We start from the raw sequence: 27770 nt of genomic DNA, 5'->3' as shown, positions 1-27770 counted from the left end.
GTAGTACAGGGATGGAGACTGCAGACATGAGTTACTGCTTTGCAAGGCACGACGAGGTAAAAATGGCTCAATAAATAATTAAGCTGCAGACCTCCTCGAGAACCTCCTGTAATTTGAAGCCGATAAAGAGGAACTCTGGCCGAAAGAACCAAACGGCTGTTAGGAGAAAGGAAGCAAACGTGGCGGGACTGTTTAATCAACCAGATTATTTTCTCTATAAAGTGGATTAAAAACAATCCAGTTTGAATTATATTGAGAAATAGGAGCGCGCGCAAATGACTAGCTCGGAGGGAAGAGACTATCTTTCCAAATCAAACGACGGAGACAAAACCACTGGAGGCAAGCACGGAAGTTCTTGGGGAGCGAGCAGACCGAAAGGCACAGTTGACTCTTCCTCCCCATTTCTGGCAGCCGTAGGCAGCGCTCGCCGGGAAGGAGGGCCGGCTTTGGAAGTAAACCGCGGAGAACGAAAGGACAGAGCCAACTCGCGCATGCGCATTGCACATAGTCCCCGGGGAGGCGGAATGCCGCGAGAAGGTAGATCGTGACGCCTAGGAAACGGGGCGGGGCGTGAAGGGGAAGATCCGAGCTGCAGGGTAGACTTCCCTTTGGCGCGTCTCGAGGGATGAGGTTGGTGGAGCGGGAGCAGAGAGGGACGAGGGGAAAGTTGGGGCAGAGAATGACTGCCGTTCCGGGAGACAGTATGTTTTCTGCAAGAATCTGAGGACGCGGGTTTGTTTTTGTGGGGGTGGGAATAGAGCCTGGGCAGACCCGGAGATCTGGTTGGAGCAGCAGCTGGGATCAAAGTTCCGCTCGAACCCGCCGAGCTCTAGCGCGGCCCCTGCTGATGTTTGTGATGTTATCTTGCGCCTCATCCAGGAGCCTCCAGCATTTATACGGAGGGCTTAGAATTCTTTATTTAGAAGCCGCAGTTGTCAGTTTAAAAATGTATGCACGACATAATTTCAAGTGGGTTAGGAGGAGTCCTGTGACATTTGTGGCAGCTTCAAGACTAACGCATGTTTATGCGTCTGTGGACTTTACTTAAAGTGGGGCTGTCAACCCAAAGTTAGGGCCTGGGGTTCTCCTGGAGCTGATCTCCAAACGACACAAATAATTTCTCCTGGGAGAAGTGGCAGCTCCAAAGGGTTGATTCTGTGGGAGCACTATTGAATCCTCTGCCCTCTCCAAACTCCATTTTCACAGGCACTGTCTCCAAATTGGACTTGGCAGCCCAATCTAGGGGGTCCTCAGTGGATCAGATGAGTTGAGATCATTTGTTAGGAGGGCCTGATCTGATGTAAGTGTCCATGTGTGCCATCAAGGATTCAATTCCAGGGCTTGGAACTAGATACAGGGGTCTAGGTCCCAGGCTGTAGGAGCAAGCGCATGTTACAGGCAGCAAGGCAGGGTGCAGCTGTATTTGCTAATCAGGCCAGCCTCACCAAACTGTCGCAAACAAGGCTGCTCCCACACCAAGACTTGCTTGGAATATTCCTTTTATCTGCTGGTTTTGTTGACTCATCCCCAGAGGCCCTTACAGTCACTTTCCCATTTTGACACCTTTCTTTCAGTCTGTCAGTCCTGGTCCTGCAAGGACTCTGCTCCAAGAATTAATACTGATAGTTGCTGAGCAAACAGGTGAGGGCTTCATCTTCTCTCTAGAGTTGTCAAGCTCTCTCTCCTCCTATGCTCTGCTGGATTGGGAGAAGCCAGTGGAGATAGAGACACCCGCTTCTGTGGTGTCTCATCTAGAAGTCTGAGCAGCCTTGATATGACTGGGAAACGTTCTTGTTTTCTGATACTTCTTGTGTTGCGTCTGCTGCTGCACCCAGCTGCTCAGGTGGGGATTCCATTGATTTGAGACAGAATTCTTCTGATTCCTCCTCCTCCAAAATGCTAGTAACTGGCTGGCCACCATCCAAGCAGCCTCCTGTCTCCCTCACCCTAATTGCTCATGAGCCAGATAAAAGCTCTGAACAGGCTGGTTCTGATCCACAGGCTGGATATTTGGCAGCCCTGCATTTTTTGCCATACATGAAACATGAAGTGAATTCTATACCTACTGGCTTTTTCTTGCAGTATCTAAAATTATTGCCACCAGCTTCTATCCTTCCTTGTCCCAGGAGAAGGATTAGAAATTCTTTCTTATGGTGGTGTTCCCACTTCTGAGAATGAGGGTAAGATACTTTTTCCGTACAACTATTATTGCACATTGGACCTTGTTGGTTATTGAATTCTAACTAGGAACTCTAATATGATGGTAGGTGTTTAGCTAGATCAGTGTTTTTCAACTGGTGTATCACAAGAGCCCCTCAGATGTACCGGGGTGCAGGGGCTTCCAAGATGGTGGCTGCACGGGGCCAACAGCAACCACCACAGCATTGCTGCCCCCAGCCAGTGCCAGCTTCTGCTCAACCTCCTGGTCCTGCATGTTCCATGCACCAGACTATGCTGGGCAGGCTGCAGCATGCATGGAACCAGCAGCATACAAAAACATGGAGCCAGCAGCCTTGTTTTGATCTCCCTGCTTAGAGCCGAGAGCCTTGGCCCATCCTCCCTGCACGGAGCCAGCAGCACTGCTGCCTGTTAATGCTGGCCTCAGCTCTGTCAAGGAGTGGTGAGGTGAGGAGACTGCAGAGAGATGGGCTTACTTGTGTTATTTTATTTTAATTATATTTGCAAATGGGGCATTGCAGCCATGGTGTGGTAGGGTAAGAAGATGGGGAGAACTGGTTTTTATTTTTATATTTTAATTTGCGTATTTTTATTTTATCTGTATTTGCATATGGAGCATGAACAACTAACATCACTTCTGTGGTACCTTGAAGTCTGAAAAATATCCATCCTTTGAAATACTAGTTTTCCTAAATGTGTATAAGATTGCGTGGCCTTGTGATATTTGTTGGTTTAATTTTGTGCTCCTGTGTCTGTTAGGAAATAGATATACACTTGGTAAAGTAATAAATGTGTTGTTCCTTTCTAGGTTCACCACACTCTCCAGAAATTTACCATGTCTTTTTTCAACATCCTGCTCCCTGTTATTTCAAACTTCCAAGAGCAAGTGTCAACAAAATGCCTCAGGCATAAAGAAAATAGTGTGCTTATTTAGCTACCGGAATGTAAGGAACACTGTCAACATGGTTCCATGTGCCATGATGCACACTTCTTACATCAGTTTCAGCATAAAAAACAAACATCAGTATATAAAATCCTTCCCAATATTAGATGGAAACATCCCTTTCCTATATAGACATGTGTTGGATGGAAATTCAAGCAACAGTGAGATCTGCATTCAGAGGTAATTTATTAATAACCTTATAAGTTAGTTCTGTATATATACAAAGAACAGTTGAGGAATTATAGGGAATTCTCGATTCATGGGAATTCTGAACTAGGGTGACATTATTTACACCAGAATCCAAAGTAATTGTGTTTGGTTTCAAAGCAGCCACAATCAGTTTTCTAATTTGAAAGTTTCCTAAAGCAACTTGGGCATTGAAAATAGTTTTGAGTTATTATTTCCATACTTCCTTTAGACAACTTAAATATTCTAGTTGATTCAAACATATAAACTTGAAAACTATATTACATAATGCTTCTTGTGCATTTTAATAAGTTTGGAATTATTCCTCATCTTATGTGAATGGGGATTTTTATCTGCATGGAGTGGATAGATAAAGGACAATTTACCCAGGGTTGTTGGATAATTTTATTTTTCCCTTTAAATTTTATCATTACTGTATGCTTTGCATACTTTTGCAAACTTCATGAAATTTGCCACACACTTGATTCCAAATTGAGAGACATATATGAGTCGTATCTTTCTACAGCCTGATTGAAGTTGTTTTACTTAATCATGATTTATTGACAAAGGCAATATGTGCTTAAGGACCAAAGAATAGCAGCCCAAATGACTTTAATCAGAGCTGTAAACATGAACAGAAAGAATGCAAGAAGGCAGTGTGCTGCCTGACCATTGCTAAATGTGGTAAGGCTGAAATGCGTCTGGTCAGTGGACGCATTACTATGTATGCATTGATTTTATTGAGGCTATGCTAAAAGCCTTGGCTTTTTAATTTGATTAATAAATACTGGTACTATGTTTTTTAAAATTGTGTTCCACCCTGCATAGGCGAAAGTTAATTTCCCTTGCGTTGACCTTTTTAGGTTCTTGACTTTTGTTTGGGTCATTATATATTTTTCTTTTTCTTTTGAACCCTACAGGGTTACCATAAGTCAGTTGTGATGATGGAATTTTCCATGATTAGTTCTACTAATGACTACTCTTTGGTTTAGTTGTTCAGAAATAAATGTGTTTGACTAGAATTCTTAAAAAAAAAAGATATCCAGTCATAGACCCAATTGAAACTAAGATCTATATGAAAATACAACCAATGGTTATCTAGTACAAGGAACGTTCCTCTGAGGTAAAAGGTTTTTTCTGCTGATAGAAGAACATGTTGCATCTGAGGCAGGTGCAACATGTTTGTAGAACAAACCTGTTATTTCCTCAAATTCACTATGATTAAGCTAATACGCACAAGTCACACAGATCCAGCTTAAATTTGTGGAATAGTACAGTTGACAAGCCATTTTCATTTGCATATAGAAATATGCTAAATAAAAACTACCATCTTAAACTTGTCTGATACCTTAACCAGTCTAAGACAAAGGTAATTTATATATGGAATACTAACTTGTTTTTAAAGTGCTTAGTTATTTGGAAAAGTTTTCCTTTGATCTTTTGTTTTTGATGTCAGATACTTGGATTTGCTTGCGAAGGTCAATAAAAGTGGAGGAGAAAATGCAATCTTTCGTCACACTCAAAGGAACAAGAAGCTGCTTGTTCGTGAACGCTTAAGGATGCTTCTTGATGATGAATTTTTCCTTGAGTTGTCCCCACTTGCAGGCCTTGATATGCCTTATGGTGATGTTCCTGCTGCAGGATGTCTCACTGGTAGGTTTTATGTAAAGGAAAATTGCTATGATCGGCTGCATTTGATGTGGTCAATCACACATTGGTCCACCGCATCTCCGGGGCTGGGATTAGGGAACAGCCATCTAGTGGTTGACCACCTTTCTTAAGAACTGGACACAGAGTCCAGTTTGCTGCGGGGGAAGGGTTTGCTGACCCATTTGGGCTCCCGTGTGGAATTCCACAAGGGGTGATACTCTCCCATACACTTTTTAGCATCTATATGTGCTCTCTGGCTCAGCTGGTCCACTAGCTTGTGCCCAGAAAACTTGGCCACAGTTATCCATGCAACGGTTACTTCCAGACTAGAGTTCTGTAACTCGCTCTACATGGGCCTACCCTTGTCCCTGACCCAGAAATTAATCAGAAAGGCCAAAAGCTAAAGTGAGCTAAGATTGGCCAGGGAAGCCCACTGTAACAAGAAAAGATTTTTCAGTTATGTGAGGAGCAAACGTAAAGTAAAGGAGGCAATAGGCCACGGGTGCGGATGGACAAACTCTAACGGAGGATGCAGAGAAAGCAGCGCCTATTTTACATCTGTTTTTTCCCACAGGTCAAAGGGTTTAGGCACATCTAGAGATGGCAGTAGCCAAGGGATAGTGTCTGGGTGGCAGGTTGACATGGACAGAGAGGTTGTCAAAAGGCATTTAGCTGCACTGGATGAGTTCAGATCCCCTGGGCCGGATGAAATGCACCCGAGAGTGCTCAAAAAACTTTCCGGAGAACTTGCAGAACCCTTGTCCATCATCTTCGGGACCTCTTTAAGGACTGGAGATGTCCCGGAGGACTGGAAGAGAGCAAACGATATCCCAATCTTCAAAAAAGGGAGGAAGGATGACCCGGGATACTACAGACCAGTGAGTCTGACCTCTGTTGTGGGGAAGATAATGGAGCAGATATTAAAGTGAGTGATCTGGAGGACAATTTGGTGATCCAAGGAAGTCAGCATGGATTTGTCTCCAACAGGTCCTGTCAGACCAACCTGGTTTCCTTTTTTGACCAAGTAACAGGTTTGCTGGATCGTGGAAATTCGGTTGATGTCGTTTACTTGGATTTTAGTAAAGCTTTTGATAAGGTTCCCCATGATGTTCTGCTGGATAAATTGAAGGACTGCAATCTGGATTTTCAGATCATTAGGTGTATAGGGAATTGGTTAGAGAACGGCACTCAAAGAGTTGTTGTCAATGGTGTTTCATCAGACTGGAGGGAGGTGAGTAGCAGGGTACTTCAGGGCTCGGTGCTCGGTCCGGTACTTTTTAACATATTTATTAATGATCTAGAGGAGGGGGTGGAGGGATTACTCATCAGGTTTGCAGATGATACCAAATTGGGAGGACTGGCAAATACTCCGGAAGATAGAGTCAGAGTTCAGCGAGATCTGAACACGATGGAAAAATGGGCAAATGAGAACAAGATGCAATTTAATAAAGATAAGTGTAAAGTTCTGCATCTGGGTCAGAAAAATGAAAAGCATGCTTACTGGATGGGGGATACGCTTCTAGGTAACACTGTGTGTGAACGAGACCTTGGGGTACTTGTGGATTGTAAACTAAACATGAGCAGGCAGTGTGATGCAGCGGTAAAAAAGGCAAATGCATTTTGGGCTATATCAACGGGCATCACATGAAAATCACAAGATGTCATAGTCCCATTGTATACGGCACTGGTCAGACCACACCTGGAGTACTGTGTGCAGTTCTGGAGGCCTCACTTCAAGAAGGACGTCGATAAAATTGAAAGGGTACAGAGGAGAGTGACGAGGATGATCTGGGGCCAAGGGACCAAGCCCTATGAAGATAGGTTGAGGAACTTGGGAATGTTCAGCCTAGAGAAAAGGAGGTTGAGGGGGGGCATGATTAGCCCTCTTTAAGTATTTGAAAGGTTGTCATTTGGAGGAGGGCAGGCTGCTGTTTCCGTTGGCTGCAGAGGAAAGGACGCGCAGTAATGGGTTTAAACCAGTGGTCCCCAACCTGCGGGCTGCGGCCCGGTGCCGGGCCGCGATGGCCATGGCGCCGGGCCGCGGCTCCCTCTCCCCGCCCCCCCACCAGTAAAAAACTTCCCAGGCCGCAAGCTTGTGGCCCGGCAAGCTTCTTACTGCGGCAGGGCGGGGAGAGGGAATCGGGCCCGTGGGCGCGGCCGATGCGTGGGCGTGGCCCGCGCGGGCCGCGCCCCAATGCCCTGCCGGTCCCCAACCTCAGAAAGGTTGGGGACCACTGGTTTAAACTACAACGATATTGGCTAGATATCAGGGAAAATTTTTTCACAGTCAGAGTAGTTCAGCAGTGGAATAGGCTGCCTAAGGAGGTGGTGAGCTCCCCCTCACTGGCAGTCTTCAAGCAAAGGTTCATAGAATTATAGAATCATAGAGTTGGAAGGGGCCATACAGGCCATCTAGTCCAACCCCCTGCTCTACGCAGGATCAGCCCTAAGCATCCTAAAGCATCCAAGAAAAGTGTGTATCCAATCATCAACCGAATTTCCCCGATCCAGCAAACCTGTTACTTGGTCAAAAAAGGAAACCAGGTTGGTCTGGCAGAACCTGTTGGAGACAAATCCATGCTGACTTCCTTGGATCACCAAATTGTCCTCCAGATGTTTGCAGATCCCTCCCTTTAATATCTGCTCCATTATCTTCCCCACAACAGAGGTCAGACTCACTGGTCTGTAGTTTCCCGGGTCATCCTTCCTCCCTTTTTTGAAGAACCGAATAACGTTTGCTCTCTTCCAGTCCTCCGGGACATCTCCAGTCCTTAAAGAGGTTCCGAAGATGATGGACAAGGGCTGTGCAAGTTCTCTGGAAAGTTCTTTGAGCACTCTCGGGTGCACTTCATCCGGACCAGGGGATTTGAACTCATCCAGTGCAGCTAAATGCCTCTCGACAACCTCTCTATCCATGTTAACCTGCCACCCAGACACTATCCTTTGGCTACGGCTATCTCTACATGTGCCTAAACCCTTTGACCTGTGGGAAAAAACAGATATAAAATAGGCACTAAGCCTTTCTGCTTTCTCTGCATCCTCCGTTAGAGTTTGTCCATCCGCACCCAACAGTGATCCTATTGCCTCCTTTACTTTACGTTTGCTCCTCACATAACTGAAAAATCTTTTCTTGTTACCATGGGCTTCCCTGGCCAATTTTAGCTCACTCTCAGCTTTGGCTTTTCTGATGATTGATCTACAGTGCCTAGTAACCTGTAGGTACTCATCTTTAGAGCTATGTCCTTCCCTCCATTTCCTGAACATTTTCCTTTTCTTTCTTAGTTCCTCTTGAAGTTCTCTGTTCATCCAAATAGGCTTCTTAGAGCTCCTGCAGTGTTTTCGTCTTTCTGGGACAGTCATTGATTGAGCATGCAATAGCTCTTGTTTGTGTAGCGCCCACCCGTCACATGCTCCCTTCCCTTCCAGCATTTTTGTCCATGGCATGACACTCATCATGTCTCTGAGTTTATTAAAGTTTGCCCTACGAAAATCCAACATCCGCATCTGGCTACAAGCTTCCTTGGCTCCCCATCTCAAAAGGAATTCTATGAGGACATGGTCACTTCCCCCTAGGGTCCCCACCTCCTTCACCTCATCCACCAACTCTTGCCTGTTGGTCAGTATTAAGTCCAGTATGGCTGAACCTCTTGTGGGTTCATCTACCATTTGATAAATGAAGTTGTCAGCCAGGTTGGATACACACTTTTCTTGGATGCTTTAGGATGCTTTGGGCTGATCCTGCGTTGAGCAGGGATTGGACTAGATGGCCTGTATGGCCCCTTCCAACTCTATGATTCTATGAAATTGCAGTTGGTACAGAATGCGGCTCTGAGGGGCCTCATTGAGTCAGCATGGAGGTCCCATGTTCAGCCAATGTGGCATTGGTTGGCAGTTAGCTTCCAGATCACGTTAAAGGTTGTGGTTTTGACCTTTAAGGCTATATGCAGGCTAGGTCCTAGATTTCTGTGGGACCGCTTATCTCCTTATGTTCCCTGCAGGGCTCTTCGCTCTGTGGGTATGAATTTACTGGTTGTCCCGGGCCCTCAGGAGGTGTGCTTGGCCTTGACCAGAGCCAGGGCCTTTTTGATCCTGGCCCCATCTGGTGGAATGAGATCCCAGAAGAGCTGAGGACTCTGTCAGAGCTCTTTGGGTTCCGCAGGGCCTGCAAGACGAGTTCTTCCACCAGGCTTTTGGTTGAGGTCAGGCTGGAGGCTGGGGCTGGTAAGATTGGGTCCCTTCCTTCCCCTCTTGTGATGAGGCTGACATCGCCTTGGACCAATTATAGTGGACATAGACTGCAAGCAGCAGAGTCAAGACTTCTTGGGAAATAATAGGTTATCGTTTGTTGATGCCATCGATGTTTTATAATTATGTATTGGGGTTTTAATGGTTTTATATTTTTTATCGTAAACCGTCACAAGCCAGCCTGGCCAGGAATGGCATTCTAGAAGCTAAATAAATAAATATTTGGTTTGTTTCATTTGTAGCCCACTTTTCAATCAGGAGCTTGGCCTGTCACTAGTGTCTGTTTGATAGCTGGTAAAATGAATTTCTGTACTGTATGAGGTTTCATGAGGAGAGACTTGAGAGCTATTATTACTTGCCATCTTGATGTGTAAAAATAAATATGCTCAGAATAATCTTTGTTGTAGAACATATGAAAAAATCCTTGGAAACCTTGCAAAGTTGTCTTTAATAGTAATTTTCAAGTTAAAGGTGATAATTGTATTCAGGTGTATACAGTTGTTATGTTTTATTTTGCAACTCATAAGAATTTCTGGGGGACGCTTTCTGTCTGTTAATTAAATTAAGGAGGTGACTAATGTAAATTGGAAGAGAGATAGAGAGAAGGACACAGCCACAGACTTTGGTAACATTAGCATATTTCTGTGGTTGTATAATTTTCTGTCTGCTTTAAGGCATAAGTACAAAGTCTTTCCATGTGGATAATTGAAATTGTTCTAAAACATTTATTTTTGTAAGGTCTTCTTTGCAATACTTTCTTTGATCTGCATTGCAGGAATTGGGAGAATATGTCAAATTTGGTGTGTCTTCATGGCAAATGATGCAACTGTGAAAGGTGGAACCATTTATCCTGTAACTGTTAAGAAGCAGCTAAGAGCTCAGGAAATAGCAATTCAAAACAGACTTCCATGTGTCTATCTAGTAGATAGTGGAGGAGCATTCTTACCACTTCAGGTAAAATATAGGTCATATGGAATTCAGTTCTGATCATTTCCTTATAAATTTACTCACTAGTTTTAGTCTCTCTTTTGTTTGGCTCTCCCTACTTGAACTTTCTATATGCTAGGGAAATGTTAGTTAAGTAAATTGCCTACATTGCAATAGCAAAGCTAAAGCCAGAATTCAAATGAGCTGCTAAAACATTACCATAGTTGGAGAGCTGGATGCAGTGTCAAATGAACACAGAGAATTCATAAATGTGTTTTGTGACATCTAAACAGCAAAAAACAAAACAGTTAATCACTGATTTGAGGGATGATGTGATAGAACACTTTGACTTATCATGTCTCAACACCATCAGTGCACAGAACTAAAGAGCTGATGAGACTATTGCTGGAAGGGATGAAGATACAGAAGGAAGCATTACTATTTTTGTATTGGTCAATTGCTTATAGTTTAATAGTTGCTATCCAGTTATGTAAAAATACCATGTCTCATCTTGTTTGTGACGTGCTCCTCCTCACGTTTGTGATTGCTTTTGTTCTGGGGGATAGGAGGAGCAGTTGCAGGCTGAAGTTCCTGCCATTTGGCGTTTATATAGATACACACACACACACACACACACACACACACACACTACACACACACACTTAAAATGATCAGTGTTCTAATTTCATAGCCAGGCAAGAACCTATGGGATGCAAAAGAAAATAGCTTTACATCTTAATTTAGAAATTGACTATGAATATAAAATAGAGACAGGTATGGTTTTTGAATGAAAAATGAAGATTCAAAAGTTGCGTTTTGAATTTAATGTACTGCTGAAATGCCTTGGTTCTTTCATCTTCCTTCATAATTAGGCAGAACTTTTTCCTGACCAGTTCCATGGAGGTAGAAGTTTCTACAATGAAGCTGTGATGTCTGCAATGAAAATCCCTCAGGTATAATCTACCCAGTGCAGTAGTGCAGTTCATGGGGGGGGGGGAGTGGATAGTTGTTGAGTGGAGCACTTAATGCTTCAGAAGTGTCACATTCCATTTGAGATTTTGCATTGGATGTATATGCTGTTTTCTGTGCTCCAGGAACAGTATAATAGATGGAGCAAAATTAGCAATTAAATATTTGTCTTAAGATCTTTTGATCTTCTGCAGTATGATTAGCAGTTATATACTTTCCTAAGCCCACAGAATGTCTGTTGTGGGGAGAGGAAAGGGAAGGTGAATGTAAGCCACTTTGACACTCCTTCGGGTAGAGAAAAGGGACATATAAGAACCAACTTTTCTTAATGTTAGTTATTCTTAAAAAGGTGTAGCTCTGTTTTGGATTGCCTTGTAAATATGGGTTTTTCAGAGCTGTTGCTTGCTGCTACTGCTATTGCTGAAATACATCTTAAATTTTCTATGTACTGCTACTGTGTGAAGCATTTCCATCGGAACTTCCCTTTTAACCAGTAATGTTGATTGTCCTCTAGGTAGCAGTTGTGTGTGGTTCTTGTACAGCAGGAGGTGCTTATGTCCCTACTATGGCAGAGGAAACAGCCATTGTAGATAAAATTGGTACAATGTTCCTGGCTGGGCCCCCATTAGTTAAGGCTGCCACAGGAGAAGACATTCTTCCTGAGGAATTAGGAGGAGCTAGCCTACACTCCAAGTAGGTACATTTTAAAATCTTACTACTGAATGAATCTTATGACTTCAGTTGTAGTACAGCACTTTTCAGGTAGTTTTTGTGAAGAGATTTTGAGGGGCTCTTAAAAATAAAAATGGAGAAGCCCTGGTTAATTTGCACCAACCTTTGTTCTTGAGTCTTTTTTCAGGACAAGAATTATCGTGAACATACATAGTATTACTGAATTTATATTTCCTGCTAAAGAAGGGTGGCTTTGTTTCTTTTGAGATACAGTTGTCCCTAAACCATATAATTAGCTTATCTTACAGGTTCATTTTCACTCAGGGGACATAGCACATTCCTTTTTAAGAATAGCAGCATCTTGCTTCTCAGGAAGTTCTTTTCTGGAGAAACTTGTCATACGTGGAAAGGATGTAACTGAAAAACCCATTGCATGGAGCGTACAATGCCCATAACATTTTGAATCTTCACCAGTACGCCTTTCAGCTAGATTTCTGAACGCGTCACATCTATGACACAGTCTGCCTGAGGCTATTAGAATGCCTTAATATTTCTGTTGCTTTGCAGAATGTGAAAAACAGAATTGTTCAGGGGGGTATTCTAGAGGAGTAGAGCTGTGATGGACCAGCTTGGAAGGTGATCTCTATTGGGGGCATTGTGTTCTTTCTTCCAGTTCTTCAGTTCTTGCTCCACTATATTACTCTGTTTTACCAGGAATTTTTGCTGTGAGGGTCAAATACTGTTATCATATTTTGCAATCTGCTTATTTACTGACTTGTTCTATCATATTGTAATCTGCCTTGAATCTCACTGAGAATGGGAGATTATAAATAAAACTAAATAAAATATAAAGTACCAAATAATGAAAAATTAGTTTTAGTGTCAAATTTCAGTTTAAGTGCTGAACCTAAACATTTATTTAGAAAGTCAAAAAATATTTAAAAATACACAAGTATATGGCCTAATTGCACAGTAACAACATGTAGAAAGTTTAAAATATCCAAATATATTATAATACATGCATTTATTATAAAGTAATTAAAAACAATTTCAGGCCTAAATAATAGCCTCTCATACAGAGAGGCTCTCATACAGAGAGGCTCACTTACTTTGGCCGCATCATGCAATCCAATTCAAAGGTGAAAGAAATTATGCTAGGATTGGTCAGTGGCAGAAGGAAACCAGGCCGACAAAGAACACAGTGGTTAGACACGATCAGAATGGACACCAGTCAGAACATTGCTTTATAGAAATTATTTCAGATCACTTACTAAAGTTATTGACTGTAACACAGGACCAGAATAAAAAAGCAGAACTCTTTTTATAAGTAACTATCAGCCCTGGTCAAATGTTGTTGTTGTTGTTAGGTGCAAAGTCGTGTCCGACCCATCGCGACCCCATGGACAATGATCCTCCAGGCCTTCCTGTCCTCTACCATTCCCCGGAGTCCATTTAAGTTCACACCGACTGCTTCAGTGACTCCATCCAGCCACTGCAGTCTCTGTCGTCCCCTTCTTCTTTTGCCCTCTTTTTGAAGGCTAATGTGCTTTATGCTATCTTTATACCGCTCCGCGGGAGTGGTATAAATAAAGCAGTAAGGGGGGTTGGGGTGGGCCCAGTCCAAGATGAGGAAAGGAGCCCATTGGCCCTTGGCCCAGGACTGATAATCGGGGGGGGGGGCAATCGGGAGGTACTTCACGCCTCCTGATTGGCCCCCCCCCGATACTCAGTCCAGGGCCAATCGGGAGCCGTGCACAGCGTGGCTCCCAATTGGCCCCCTGAGCCCCGGACTGTCCACTTAGCCCACTGACTCGCCTGCCTGCCACCACAACCCTTCTAGAAGAAATGGCTGTACACAAAATACAACAGGTATGGCGCAGCGACCCTCCCCCCCCCCAGCAGCTACGGCAGCTTACCAGAAGACCACTGGCGGGCTGCGCCGTCTCTGCCACCGTCCCCAAGCCCCGTCGCAGGGTATCTGCCATCAGCGAGCCTCTGCAAGCGGAGGGGATGGCTCTTGAAAGCGCTGTGCGGGGAGCTGTGTGCTGCTGCTGCCCAGGTTGTCACAGCCTCGCCGCCAGGGGCATGTCGCTGCTGGCGGGTCTGTGCTCAGCGGGGGTCTGCGGTGGGTGTTTGCCACACTAAGAGGCGGATGGTTATCACTCGTGCTCGACAGTGGGAATGTAAGATCGTTGCATACAGCTGCATGATTACTGCCTCCCTCTTACTGCACCCAAGACCCCGCCCAGAGGGCTGCCAAAGCCCAGGCTGCTGAGCAGAGATCCGCCGCCAGCGACCTGCCCCTCATGACGAGGCTGCGCCACCCAGGGCTGTGGTGCTCGGCTCCCTGCGCAGCACTCTCAAAAGCTGCCCCCGCTGCCTGCTCAGGCTTGCTGGCGCTGCGTACTCTGCAATGGGTATGAGGACGCCATCAGACATGGCAGCAGCCTGCCAGCGGTCTTGTGGTAAGCTCACGCTGATGCTGGGGGGGGGCCTTATCTGCTAGTTTCTTCTATAAAGTACAAATGGAAGAGCAGTCACTTCACGTATAAGTATTTCTATAACCCGTTTTCTGGAACAAAATTGTACTATGCCTGAAGCAAGAGTAAAAGTCTGTTTCAAGCCTTGAGACAGTTGAAATACAAATACAACTAGTGTAAATCAGTTGTCTTGATCATGTTGATATTTTGCTTGCTGTGACTTATCCTGAACCTTGTTATGTGTGCATACTTTCTTGCTCAGAGTCAGTGGCTGTGTTGACCACTTTGCGTCTTCAGAAAAAGAAGCATATGAATGTGTTCGAAATATCTTTGCAACACTGAATTATGAAATTCCAGCAGAAAATATTCTAGACTATGACAGCCCTTTGTACAATGCCAAGGAACTGCTAGGGCTTGCACCAAAAGATTATAACTACACTCTACCTATAAAATTGGTAAGAACGTTTCTTGTAACATTACCCACAGTGAAGCTGCTTAAAACCAATTCCCATTTAGAGCACCTGTGTGCAAGATTATTGTTTTCTTTTTGAGCTTTCTGACTTTAGATTTGCTCTGGTTTATAAGAATAATAGGACAGTAGCTTAAACCATGCCCATACGTATGTGTCACAGACACATTTCCTTATGTACAATTTCTTTATGTACAAATCAGCTGACATCTTGAGCTTCAATACTCCTTCCATTTTCCTTCCTTCCCTTGTATGCAGTGCCATGACTGAAGATTTTCTGGTTTAGAAACTTTCATAAATTGTTGTGACATGTGAGTTCAGGTGCCTCAACAAAGTGGTATTTGTTTCTTACCCCAAACTGGAATTATAATCTAGTTTTAAAACATGTTTTTTTTAAAGAGGTGGGCAGATATCAGGTTTGCAGGAACCACTTTATCTTGGGCTGGAAAACCGAGGTCCATTATCTGGACACAAAATAATGGGCATAGATGGTAGAGCCAATCGCTTGCAGTATCACTTGAACCAGATTCCAGGATAACTTGTTTATATGTGTGCAGTAGAAGTGGGAGGGAGGGAAAGCGAACCTGCCTGAGGAGAAGCTGTTGCCATTGATGGCAGAGCTGCCTCCCTACCCCCAAGGGGGGGGTAGACATGTTATTACGTATTTCTGCTTTTGTGTATGTTTGTGTATGGGGTGTGTGTGTGTGTGATATTGAAAACCACTTAAGTGGAGAAAAAGTAGGTTAAAAGTACCCAAAGAATGACGGCTGATTAATTACTCCTGTTACAAATGAGGAACACTGGGGCTAAAATGGGGCTAAATAGGGGGGTTTTTTACTTGTAATTTGTAAGGATTAGTGAGTTACATTAGAATGCATTGGCCATGCATCAGTCAAATAAATGTGCACAAAGACTGAAGGGTATTTGCACATACATTCTCTGTCATGCCACTTCTCTGGAAACCAGATTATCAGAGAGCCAAATCAAATATGTACAGCAAGTTCCATGTTTTGGAAATCCAAGCAATTTTTAAATGTTATTTTTCAAATGTATGACACTTGATTTTGATCAAGGCTGCAGCATGCAAAGAGAGGGGTTTAAGCCTCCCCCCTCTATTTTCCTAACTTTGAAATGGCCCTAGAGAATTGCTATTTATATTACATGGAATCTGTTCTTTTGTAAACTGTTTTGAGGAGCATTTAATTGAAATATAGACTATGAATCTTTAATCAATACAAGTGTTCCATACCTAAGAGAATATATTCTCCCCTTGCGCATGTTTAAAAGACTGACTGCAAAGCTTGGCACTAGGTATATGATTGTTATCTAACAGTTAAATTTCCCCCCCCAGCATAACGTATTATTAGATTTAATAGTATACAAGTTGTGATCTAATATAATCTTCAAACAAGAAGCTACAATTTCTTACTGAAGGAAAACATGTCTTTTTTTTCTTTTATAAAGCATCTTAATATTGATTTTTCACTTCTCTTGAAAATGGCTTTATAGATTCTGAGCCGCATGATAGATGGCAGCAGGTTCCAGGAATTCAAAGCTAATTATGGAACAACTTTAGTGACTGGATTTGCCTACATAGAAGGGTAAGAATAAAGTTTTCCAAACAACCAGACCAGATTCCTTTAAAGTAATTATTTAAAGTAGTCTTAGAATCATAGAATCATAGAGTTGGAAGGGGCCATACAGGCCATCTAGTCCAAACCCCTGCTCAACGCAGGTTCAGCCCAAAGCATCCTAAAGCAAAGTCTTGATCAAGCAAGTTATGGGATTCTATGATCTACATCAGCTGTTCTTTGTGATTATTGTGAATTTAGATTTACTGCCATTTGTAGCCAGCTATGCCTTTGTAACTATTTTATACAGAATCCCAAACTGGAGTTTTAATTGTATTTGGATTTAGCATAATTTTATATTGAATTTATTTAGTACTTCATGTTGAGTATAAACAAATATTGTCTGTGCTTGGTTATCTGGCTTAAGAAATATGCATTGCTGATTAATGTTTAATTTCTTCAGGCATTTTCTTGCTCTTTGTCAAACATTCTTTAGTTGCTTCAAGTTGATTTACTGCACTGATACATGTTAAGCACTGTGCTTGAGAGGCCTTTCCCATGCCTAGCCCTCTTGAAAATGGATAGTGAGATGAAGTTGAGTTTGAAAGTTAACTGAGTTCTGCACACACATATTGACTCTCGTATTGGGGAGAGGAAAGGGAAGGCGATTGTAAACCACTTTTGAGACTCCTTAGGGTAGAGAAAAGTGGCATATAAGAATCAACTCTACTTCTTCTACCTGTTCATGAAAGAGAATGGTTTGTTTAAGTAATCTCAAAATTTTTTGCTTTCAAACACATTCTACTCTTCTCCATCCCCTCTGTTTCTTAGATGAACTATAGGTCTCTTATGTAAGCTGAAAACCTCTGTAAATATTGGTAGTTGAAAACAGTGCTGCTTATCTAGCACAAAGAATGTGAAATTGCTGCTTTGTATGTTGTAGTGCAGTGGTCCCCAACCACCAGGCCACGGCCCCGTGCCGGGCTGCGAAGGCCTCGGCACTGGGCCGCAGCTCCCCCCCCCCCGCAGTGAGAAACTTCCCAGGCTGCCAGAAAATCGGCCGCCAAAGAGGCCAATTAGCTTGCAGCCCGGCAAGCTTCTTTCTGCGGGGTGGGGGAGGGAAGCGCGGCTGGCAGTGCAAATGCGCATGCACGGCAGGTCCGCACATGTGTGTTTGCGGTCCCACTGGGCATGACCTGCCCACTGGGCATGACCTGCCGCGCATGCACGTTTGTGCAGGGGCTGCCACGCATGCGCGGCCGCCGGATCACCTTCCCCCCACCGGTCCACAACCCGAAAAAGGTTGCGGACCACTGTTGTAGTGGATTTAAATATCCTCCCCCCTGTATAGTGTGTCAGCTGTGGGGAAATACCGTTTTCCCAACACACTATCAACAGTTTAATGCTAGGAAAATGTGTATCGCCTACTTATGATGCCATCCACTAACAATTACTACTGTAAATGTATGAAGTGTGTGGGGAGGTGTCATGGGCATTGATTGACAAGTGATATTCCTTCCCACACTTTATTATAAAACTTTATTTTTAATTTTTCATGATATAGCTGAGTACTTGTCATTGGCACTCATCTCACCTTTCACACAATTGCGAGAAGCTGGAAACTGCCAAGCACTGGCAGCCCACCCACACGTGCCTTTCCACAACATTGGTCTACACTGTTGTTTTTTGGGGTGGGTGGGTTAGGTGAGCCCTTTCTAAGTTAGTTTAGACTGGAGCATGTATACTCTCTTGGAAACCAAATTTAAAGAGTATGGTCAGGTTTGTCCGCTCACAACACATATATTCCTATTTGTTTTCTACTTTTGTACTTGCCCTTCTCCAGTGAACTCGGAATGGTGTGCATGGCTTTAGCTGCATAAGCATCCTGTGAGATAGATTAGGTTGAGGGATAGTGTCCAAGGTTACCTGGTGGGACTCCTGACTGATCAGGGACAAATGTCCAGGTCTCTCCAGTCTCACTTGCACTACACTGAGCTCTCCCAGCAGCTGGCTGCCAGCTCCCTGCCTTTCTCTGACATCTGGCTGGTGAAGACATAGTACTTCCCTGCTAGCTTTCATTACATGAATGCTGCTTCAGACATTTCTTTTAGTGCTGCTGTGTTTTCATGAGGTGGCTTTGTTGTGTGATGAGCAAATTCCACGGATAGTTCCTTGAGCCCTGTGCCCATGATGCAAGATGAAAGAGCCTGAGCTGCCACCTCTTGGGTTCAGCCGAGTGGATAAGCAGCACACTTCAGTCTCCAGGGGAGTTAGTAAGACTGCTTGCTCTAGCTGTAAAGTCACTTAGCATTTTACAACTGGAGTGGATATTTAAAAGTCAATTTTGTATATGAAAAAGTAGCTTCTAGGAGACATAACCTTTTCCCTTAACATTTACCTTCTCTCCAAACAGTGCTAACAAAGTGAATAATTTTGCTAGGTTTAATAAAGCATGCTTCTGACTCGAACAAATTGATTTCCTCTGAGATGAAAATGTGAGAGCTAAGATGCTTTTTTCACCATTATGATGGAAAGGCAAATTGCACCATTGAGAATATGGATGAATGTATTTTGCTTGCTGCAGTAAGCAGCTGGAGCGGTATAGGCTAAGACTAGAAGCTACATATCAATTCTTTATTTGTGAGCCTTGATTTATAAAAATGTATACTTTTGATACAGGATAACTATATAAAACTACTATGAGCTACATCTTGTGGTATTGAAGAGATGCAATCATGCACACTGTTATTTGAAGAAGAAAAGAAGAAGAAAAGAAGAAGAAGAAGAAGAAGAAGAGTTGGTTCTTATATGCCGCTTTTCCCTACCCGAAGGAGGCTCAAAGCGGCTTACAGTTGCCTTCCCATTCCTCTCCCCACAACAGACACCCTGTGGGGTGGGTGAGGCTGAGAGAGCCCTGATATCACTGCCCGGTCAGAACAGTTTTATCAGTGCTGTGGCGAGCCCAAGGTCAGCTGGTTGCATGTGGGGGAGTGCAGAATCGAACCTGGCAACCCAGATTAGAAGTCCGCACTCCTAACCACTACACCAAACTGGCTCTCAATTTGTACAGTGATAACTCTCTGAATTATTATTTCTATTTTCTACATCTGAACTGAGTTTAGTCACAGGTTCTACAGTAGATAAAAGGTAAAGGTATCCCCTGTGCAAGCACCAGGTCATGTCTGACCCTTGGAGTGATGCCCTCTAGCGTTTTCATGGCAGACTCAATACGGGGTGGTTTGCCAGTGCCTTCCCCAGTCATTACCGTTTACCCCCCAGCAAGCTGTGTACTCATTTTACCGACCTCAGAAGGATGGAAGGCTGGGTCAACCTTGAGCCAGCTGCTGAGATGGAACTCCCAGCATCATGGGCAGAGCTTCATACTACATGTCTGCTGCCTTACCACTTTGCGCCACAAGAGGCTTTTCTACTGTAGATAGACAAACTTTAATTGGCAAAGTGAAAACTGGGAGAGGAGCCCCAACTGCTTGACCTTATAAACTAGCGGTAGTTGTTTGAAATGTAGATGCTTAAGAATCTTCAGCTCTGTGCTTTTTTTCTTTGGCTGATCAGATGACTCATGATGCAAGATGAAAGAGCCTATTAGGAATAGGCTGCCTAAGGAGATGGTCAGCTCCCCCTCACTGGCAGTCTTCAAGCAAAGGTTGGATACACGCTTTTCTTGGATGCTTCGGGCTGATCCTGCGTTGAGCAGGGGGTTGGACTAGATGGCCTGTATGGCCCCTTCCAACTCTATGATTCTATGATTCTATTCTATGACTGCTTTTTACCTCAAATTGTGTGAAGACAAGCAGTCATCTAACCACCCAAGGGAAGAAGGCACATTTGCCACTGACTTGCTGTAAGGATTTGGACAAGAAATTGCCCATGTCTTACTGTTATTTTAAACTCCTCATAGTGAAATAAGTATCTCAGAAGGCTTTATATCAAGAGAAATGCAAGGCATTTGAATGCCTCTTCAAGATGGCATGATGAAACCCCAGTACTAATAAAGTGTGTAAGATTTTGGTTTAATTTAGTTTCATGCAGTGTTTGCATCACTTTTGACTACATAACATGTTCATGTTATTAGACAGCTGGTTGGAATAGTGGCTAACAATGGTGAGCTGACTCATGATGCTTCTCTAAAGGGCTGTCACTTCATCCAACTTTGTAATCAACGAAACATTCCTATCCTGTTCCTTCTGAATACAGCTCCACAGGCAGCAGAGCCTCTCAGTTTTGCTCAGGTAAAGTGAACGCGCTGCAGTATAGCTGTGGGATTAAGAAACAACTTTAAAAATGACTGGGTTATTTATTATTATTATTATTATTATTATTATTATTAATTAGATTTATTTCCAGCCACTCCCCGTAGGCTCGTGGCGGGTCACAATAGTCCTATCCCGATTAAAATACCCATTAAAAGACTTTAAAAACAATCCTCTTATTATTCCCACCCCTCCTATCAGAGCGGCAGGGAGGGTGGGGAGGAGATCTAACTTACTAGGTCCGGGGGGGGGGGGAATGCTGGCACTCATTCGCTGACCCCGGCCTCAACCAAAAACCTGGCGGAAGAGCTCCGTCTTGCAGGCTCTGTGGAAAGCTGGTAAATCCTGCAGGGCCCGCAGCTCACCCGGGAGCTCATTCCACCAGGTAGGGGCCAGGACCGAAAAGGCCCTGGCCCTGGTTGAGGCCAGGCACGCTTCTCTAGGGCCAGGAACGATCAGGAGATTCTCCCCCATTGATTGTAAAGCCCTGCGGGGGGATATAGGGCGGTAGGCAGTCCCTCAGGTATGTGGGTCCCAACCCGCGTATAGCCTTAAAGGTTAAAACCAGAACCTTGAACCTGATCCGGGCAGCAATTGGCAACCAATGTAGCTGCCTCAGCACTGGCTGGATATGGGCCCTCCAAGGTGTACCAGTGAGGACCCGAGCAGCTGTGTTTTGCACTAGCTGGAGTTTCCGGATGAGAGACAAGGGTAGGCCGGCGTAGAGCGAGTTACAGAAATCTATTCTGGTGGTGACTGTCGCATGGATCACTGTAGCCAAGTGGTCATGGGACAGGTAGGGCGCTAGTAGTTGGTGCCTGGCGAAGATAGAAAAACGCCTGACCCGCTACTCTCTTGACCTGAGCCTCCATAGTCAGGGAGGTATTGATGGTCACCCCCAAATTCCTGGCCTGGGGTGCGATAGTAAGTTGCGCTCCTGCCAGGGTGGGTAAGCGCGCTGCCTGGTCCTGCCCTCTGCCTCCCAGCCACAGGACCTCCGTCTTGGAGGGGTTGAGTTTCAGGCAACTCTGCACGAACCATTCAGTCACTGCTTCCAAACATCTGGCGAATGGTTCCGGGGGGGAGTTCATGAGGAGATAGAGCTGGGTGTCATCAACGTACTGGTGGCAACCCAGCCCAAAACTCCGTACCAGTTGGGCCAGAGGGCGCATAAAAATGTTAAATAACGTGGGGGAGAGGACTGCGCCCTGCGGTACCCCATAGGGGAGTCTGTAGGGACGCGAGAACTCTTCCCCTACCGCAACCCTCTGGGTCCGGTTCTGGAGAAAGGAGCGTATCCAGTGCAAGGCTGTGCTCCGTATCCCCGTGCCGGCGAGGCGATGGATCAGAAGGCCATGATCCACGATGTCAAAGGCCGCCGATAGGTCCAAAAGGACCAACACGGCCGACCCACCTCTGTCCAGCTGGCGACGAAGATCATCCAAAAGGGCGACCAACACCGTCTCCACCCCGTGGCCAGGACGGAAGCCCGACTGATATGGATCGAGTGCCGAAGTTTCCTCCAAGAATGCCGAGAGCTGGTCAGCCGCAGCCCTCTCCACCACCTTGCCCAGGAACACCAGATGCGATACTGGGCGGTAGTTGGCAGCGTCCTGCGGGTCCAGCGTTGATTTTTTTAGGAGAGGGCGAACCACTGCCCCCTTTAGCTGCTCAGGAAACTCCCCTGAACTTAGGGAGGAGTTGATGATGTCTCTGAGCTGGCCTCCTATCCCCTGGCCACCTCCCTTGAGGAGCCAGGAAGGGCAGGGATCAAGGGGGCAAGTGGTCGCCCTGACCGAGCTCAGCAATTTATTCCATGTCTTTTTGAAAAATGCAAAGTAATTAATATTTGTAGCTTACTCTTTTGATAAATTAATTTTATTTACTGTTAGGAAAGAATATTAGGAGTTCTCAATGCTATAAACATTGAAAGCCCTTGTAATAAACCATTAAGGACCTCTGAAGTTCAGTGTTTCCAAGTACTGTGGCATGTTTTTGTTGATGAGGAAGAATGAACTTGCAGATTTTGAAAACTGTTTGTATAACTTTGTTTTCTCAGATAGAACTAGTTTTGTAGAAAGATGAAGTCTAGCGATGGCACAGAACCTAACACTAATTGATAGTGTCTACCTCTCTTCTTCCTTCTTGAGTTGTCAGGCAAATAGAGAAATTATTATAAAACTTTCTCATGTAGGCTGAGGATCATACAAGGAGGTTAAAGGCACAGGGCTCCATGATGGCTGTGGTTGCTTCTGCTGCTGTTCCCAAAATAACTCTTGTGATTGGTGGCTGTTACGGAAGTGAAAGTTACGCTATGGTAAGATTTTTTTGAGCATGTTGGCTAATATGTCAGAGTGTTAGGTGCTTGTGATAAACTTGTCTCATCTTGCCAACTTTCCAATATTCAGATCTAGTCTGTGTTAGTTGTATGATTAATGAATGGCCTAGCAAAGAAAAAATCACTGATCTTGTTTAAATAAGCATTTACATGGAATCTTGGCTTTACTGTGGATATGATGCATGTATTTGAGCCAGACCTTGTACATATTCCATGTATTTGGTTCTGTGTGTAATAGAAAACTGAGTTATAATTATGGATGTGAGATTTGGATCAGATAAGCCCAAAAGAACTCGAATCAATGCTGATTCGGGGTTTTGGGGAGCTTATCTGAACTGAATTGCAATCCTCATTAGTTTAAATGGGTCAAATCAGAAGATTCAACTGATTGAGAAAGACTCTGCCAAGCAGCTGATCCTGAGGATCATCTGTTTGGCATTGTCTTCAAATGTCCCCCCAGCAGACCTGGTCTGATGCTTTGGAGAGCTGGCCCTCCACAGCATCAGCTGTTTGCTAGGCTCCAGTGGAGTTGAATACATTTGGGTACACCTGAATTATGGGAACCCAAATCACTTTGCTGAGCTAGCGATTTGGGTTATTGGGTATACTCAAATCAATATAGGATGAATCAAAATCGTACTGAACATTTTTAGGGTGTATGTCCCTAATTATAGTTTGTATGAGATTAAATTTATGTCATTGAACCGACTCTTCTTCTACTGGGAAAGTGCTACTGTGGAAACAGTATCCCCCAGCCTCCACATCTCCCTATGGCCTTATGGTGCTTCTGTGCCCTGTCTGTCCTTTCCCCATCTTCCATGCCATTGGTCTCAAATTTGCTTTGTTGTAGTGGTCTTGGAAAGACTGCAGCACTACCAAGGTGGTATCCATATGGAAAGGGAAAGTCTGTATCTTCCCAGTCCCTCCCACATCAGCATTAATTTCCCAGCTGCAATTGCCTGTGATGGCTACCCCCAAAGCATTCCTCCCCTTTTGGATTGCAAATTGCAAACCTCACATGACTTACTCATGAGTAAACATTCTCAGGTCACAGGCTTGTCCTGGGTCCCAGAGGGCTGGCAGGGGGGGCATTTCTTGGCCTCTTACAGTCCCCCCTCCATATGGTGCACAGAGGCAGGCGATGTGAAGAACAGTGTTATGGTGTGAGGGAAAGGAACTCTTTGAATTAAAACACCAGGAAGTGATTGCAGCTTGGTCTAGCTCTGTCTTTTGTGAACCAGAGGCCTGGTGGTTCAGCCATGTGGCACCTCAGTGATTTTTTTAATTTTATTTTTTAGTGTGGAAGATCATTTGATCCAAATTTCCTGTTCCTTTGGCCTAATGCAAGAATTGCTCTTGTGGATCCAAGACATTTCCCCACATACTCACTGCTTTGGAATGACAGTTGGACAGGAACAGAGTTAAAACAACTAAAGGAAAAGTAAATGTATTGTGAACAAAAATCTCTAAGACTGAATTAATGTTATTTGCATGTGTTTGGATTTCAGGATACTTCTGAATTTCCTAATCAACTGATATTTAAAATTACTCTGCTTGTGATTATCTTTAGCACTCTAAAATGCAATGTATTTAACAGATTTGAGTTACATTTTGGGATGTTTTTCTCCTCATGAAATTACACTTGTCCCTTGAGGAAAGAACACTTCAAGGGCCACACAGAATCACTGTATGGATTCTTTATAAATGTCTCTGAAGAAAGCGTTTGTGTTTTTAAAAATATCCTTTATAATTTTTTTACATTTCCAGGCTAGAAGAAGAAAGCAGTGCATTTTACTCTTCTGCCAGGGTGTGGGATGATGGTGTGATTCTGCCTCAGAATTCTAGGAAGGTAGGTTACTTACACCTATGCCTTAGAAGCTTACTCCACACAAAATGTATTCTGGCCCCTTAGGCTCTCGGGCCCTGCATATCAAAATACCTGTTTACAGTTATTTTCATACTTTTCATGTACCCTGTTACAACTTTGCCATTCATTCAGTCAGCACAAATGATTCCTGTTCCTAACATCTGATACAATTGGCAGAAGCGTTTTCGTCCATATTCCTAAGAAGTCACCTGGAATTACAGCCCCATTGAACACAATGGAGCTTACTTTCTAGTAAATCTACATATGATTGCACACTGTCATTCTCTCTAATAGGAAATCATAAATTTAGACTAGAGCATCTTTCTCCCTAGTTTTTTCATTCTTTCACGCTCTCCCAGGCAATGGATGGCTGAAAATCTTTTACCTTGTTGCTTTTGGAAACGAAATGCATGGGCAAAGCCAAGACTAGCAGCCAGATCCTTGGCATGTTTATCAGAAGCCACGACTGTGTTGTTTAGTAGGACTATTCCAAAGTAAGTGTATGACTCTTGTGGTGCAATGTGTGTTTACTTGGGAGTAAATTCCACTGGGTTTAAATGTGCATATGATTGAATCTTTAATCAGGTGATTTGAAAAGGAGCCAGAACAAGACAGAATAGGAAAAAGACAGTTGTTAACGGCATACTTCAGAGAGGTAACTACTGTTTAGGAAAATGAGAACAAATGCTTCTATAGGCCAACAAGTTGCTTCTTTTTACTGCATTATGAAACATACTTCTTACTGTTATATACACATGCATGCTTTATGTTTCACTACATGCAATATTACTTGTCTCTTGCCAGTTCTGCCATCATATTTCCTGTTCTTAGTACCTGAGATTTACAGTGACCTAAGAGTTTCATATTGGTGTCTTCAGTAATCACCTATATATTACTCTTCAGCTTTGGATCCAAAGTTCCTACTGCTACAACACAATTCTCCCACCCCACCCCCTTTGAAAAGTGACTACAGAAAGCCTGAAGCAGCAGAGTGGTGGATGGTACAGGTCATTTTCCTTCCCCCTTTTGGCTCATGAGGCAGGACTTTTGGATCAGATAGTATTGTTTGCTTGTTACTTCAAAGAGGTGATTTGAGATGACAACTTGCTGTATCTGTGACTGCCTTTATGACTGCCATGTACTGAGATTTGTAGCCTGCTGTATTTTCAGAAGGAAATTGCTGTTTCTTAGGTTGGCCTTTAATAATAAATAATAATAAAAGTGTGTTCAATTGCAAGTGATGAGCAGGGGTAGTCTGCCCCTGCCTTTCTTTGCACGGCAACTCTGCTCTTCCCATCCAAGTACTGACCATGGCTGACCCAGTTTAGCTTCCACGCTCTGACAAACTCCAGTGACTCTGGGATATTCAGATTCCCCACATTGGTCCTTAATGGAACAAAATGAACCTGCATGTTTTTTGTGTCATGATTAGTGAAGGAGGAGGTTTAAAAAGTGTATTACTGCTGCGCTAAGACTCAAGATATTCAAACTATTCTGGTGCTGAAGAGGAAACAGCAGTCATACAGAAAAAGGTTCCTAGAAGTAAATGTTGTGGTTGTGGCTCTATTCAACTGTTATCTGGTGTTATTTATGTTGTTCTTTCTCTTTTGGCAGATTATTGCACAGTGTTTGAGAATTATAAAACAGCAGAAATATCAGATCCTGTCACCGCAACAATATCCTTCACCTGCCATAAGGATGTAAGCAGGAGTGGATGCCTGGGAAAAGGTTATGATACCAATACAATGTGACTGGAAATCCAATCTTTGCAGCAAACTTGTAGTAGTTAAGAGCAGCGGCTTCTAATCTGGCAAGCTGGTTTTGATTCCCCGTTCCTCCACATGCAGCCAGCTGGGTGACCTTGGCCTCATCCCAGCCCTGGCAATGCTGTTCTGGCCGAGCAGTCCTTTCAGAAGCTCTCTCAGCCTCACCTACCTCACAGGGTGCCTCTTATGGGGAGTGGAAGGGAATTGAAAGCCACTCTGAGACTCCTTGGGCAGTGAAAAGCAGGGTATAAAAACAAACTCTTCTTCTTCTAGTGTTTCTATTTCATCATTTTTAAATTTGTGTAATCCAGTTTTATTGTATTATTCATGGAAGACACTATACATCATAACTGCAAAATAGTAGGAAGAGTGCAGTCTTTAATCCACTTTGAATCTCAATGAGGTGGACAACAAATAAGTAATAAAAAATAGTCACACCTTTAGCATTAGAGCCAGTTTGGTGTAGTGGTGAGGTGTGGACTTCTAATCCGATGAGCCAGGTTTGATTTCCCGCTCCACCACATGCAGCCAGCTGGGTGACCTTGGGCTCACCACAGCACTGATAAAGCTGTTCTGACCGAGCAGTGATATCAGGGCTCCCTCAGCCTCACCTGATAGAGAAAAAAGCAGCATATAAGAACCAACTCTTCTAGATGTTGCGTAGGATTATTTGTTAGAATGATGAATTAAAAGTGTACTTGGCACTGTGAAGTACCTATACTCAAAACTCTACAAATGAAACCAGACATTTACTTTTGAGATTAATGGATAAAGAACTTGAAAAAATAAATTTTGTTTTTATATATGATTACGGCAGCAAGACAGTTACATGCTCAAAAATGGAAATTTGTGATTATCCACAATGAACGAGTGGCTGATTAAAATGATAGTATTGGCAGAGATGTCCAAACTCACTTCTTTAATTAGAGAAAAAACAATCTGTGTTTGTCGCTAATTGGAAATCTCTTAGACTTTTTGTGTGATGCAGGGGGAAATGAACTGATGGTGTATGGTTTTGAGGATTAAGAAAAAACAATGAGTTTACAGAAAAACTTCTTTTAATAGTGCAACTGATATGTAATTGGATTTATATTAATCATAGATCAAGCTGGAAGCCTTTTCTTTTTCTTTATGTAATTTTTTGTTTTATTTGTCTTTTTAAATATCTGTATTTTGTTATGTTTTAAAATATTTAATAAAAGTTATTTGAAAAAAAATTAAAATATTATCAATGAGAC

At 43.5% G+C, this 27770-nt stretch overlaps 1 protein-coding gene across 21 annotated transcripts; it reads left to right on the top strand.

Moving 5' to 3' along the window:
- Window positions 1-559: 559 nt before the first annotated feature.
- Window positions 560-27755, top strand: LOC143835547 (methylcrotonoyl-CoA carboxylase beta chain, mitochondrial-like). 21 transcript variants are annotated; one of them, XR_013230204.1, is made up of 15 exons: window positions 560-630; window positions 2987-3301; window positions 4764-4960; window positions 9978-10156; window positions 11002-11082; window positions 11613-11791; window positions 14513-14705; window positions 16229-16320; window positions 20384-20540; window positions 22756-22878; window positions 24198-24340; window positions 24667-24748; window positions 25126-25260; window positions 25352-25421; window positions 26381-27755. XR_013230204.1 is itself a non-coding variant. In XM_077333379.1 (14 exons), exons 3-14 carry the CDS (start codon window positions 3141-3143, stop codon window positions 26468-26470), a joined length of 1677 nt encoding a protein of 558 aa, XP_077189494.1. In that variant the 5' UTR covers window positions 589-630; window positions 1575-1641; window positions 2987-3140; the 3' UTR covers window positions 26471-27755. The 21 variants fall into 21 exon arrangements, 8 of the variants coding, with proteins under 8 accessions (XP_077189489.1, XP_077189490.1, XP_077189493.1 ...); XR_013230201.1 differs by lacking the exons at window positions 25126-25260; window positions 25352-25421 and adding an exon at window positions 25670-25852; XR_013230206.1 differs by lacking the exon at window positions 25126-25260.
- The last annotated feature ends 15 nt before the right edge of the window (window positions 27756-27770 follow it).

This window comes from Paroedura picta, chromosome 4 (genome assembly GCF_049243985.1).
Source record: "Paroedura picta isolate Pp20150507F chromosome 4, Ppicta_v3.0, whole genome shotgun sequence".
Classification (NCBI taxonomy): domain Eukaryota; kingdom Metazoa; phylum Chordata; class Lepidosauria; order Squamata; family Gekkonidae; genus Paroedura; species Paroedura picta.
The sequence above is the reverse complement of the archived record's forward strand: the minus strand, read 5'-3'. Positions and strand labels throughout refer to the sequence as shown.

Excerpts from the sequence above, each read along its gene's own strand:
- LOC143835547 (XM_077333374.1), top strand. Across the intron at positions 4,961-9,977 it reads TGCTGCAGGATGTCTCACTG|GAATTGGGAGAATATGTCAA; the intron begins GTAGGTTTTATG and ends TCTGCATTGCAG. Across the intron at positions 22,879-24,197 it reads GAAGTGAAAGTTACGCTATG|TGTGGAAGATCATTTGATCC; the intron begins GTAAGATTTTTT and ends TTTATTTTTTAG.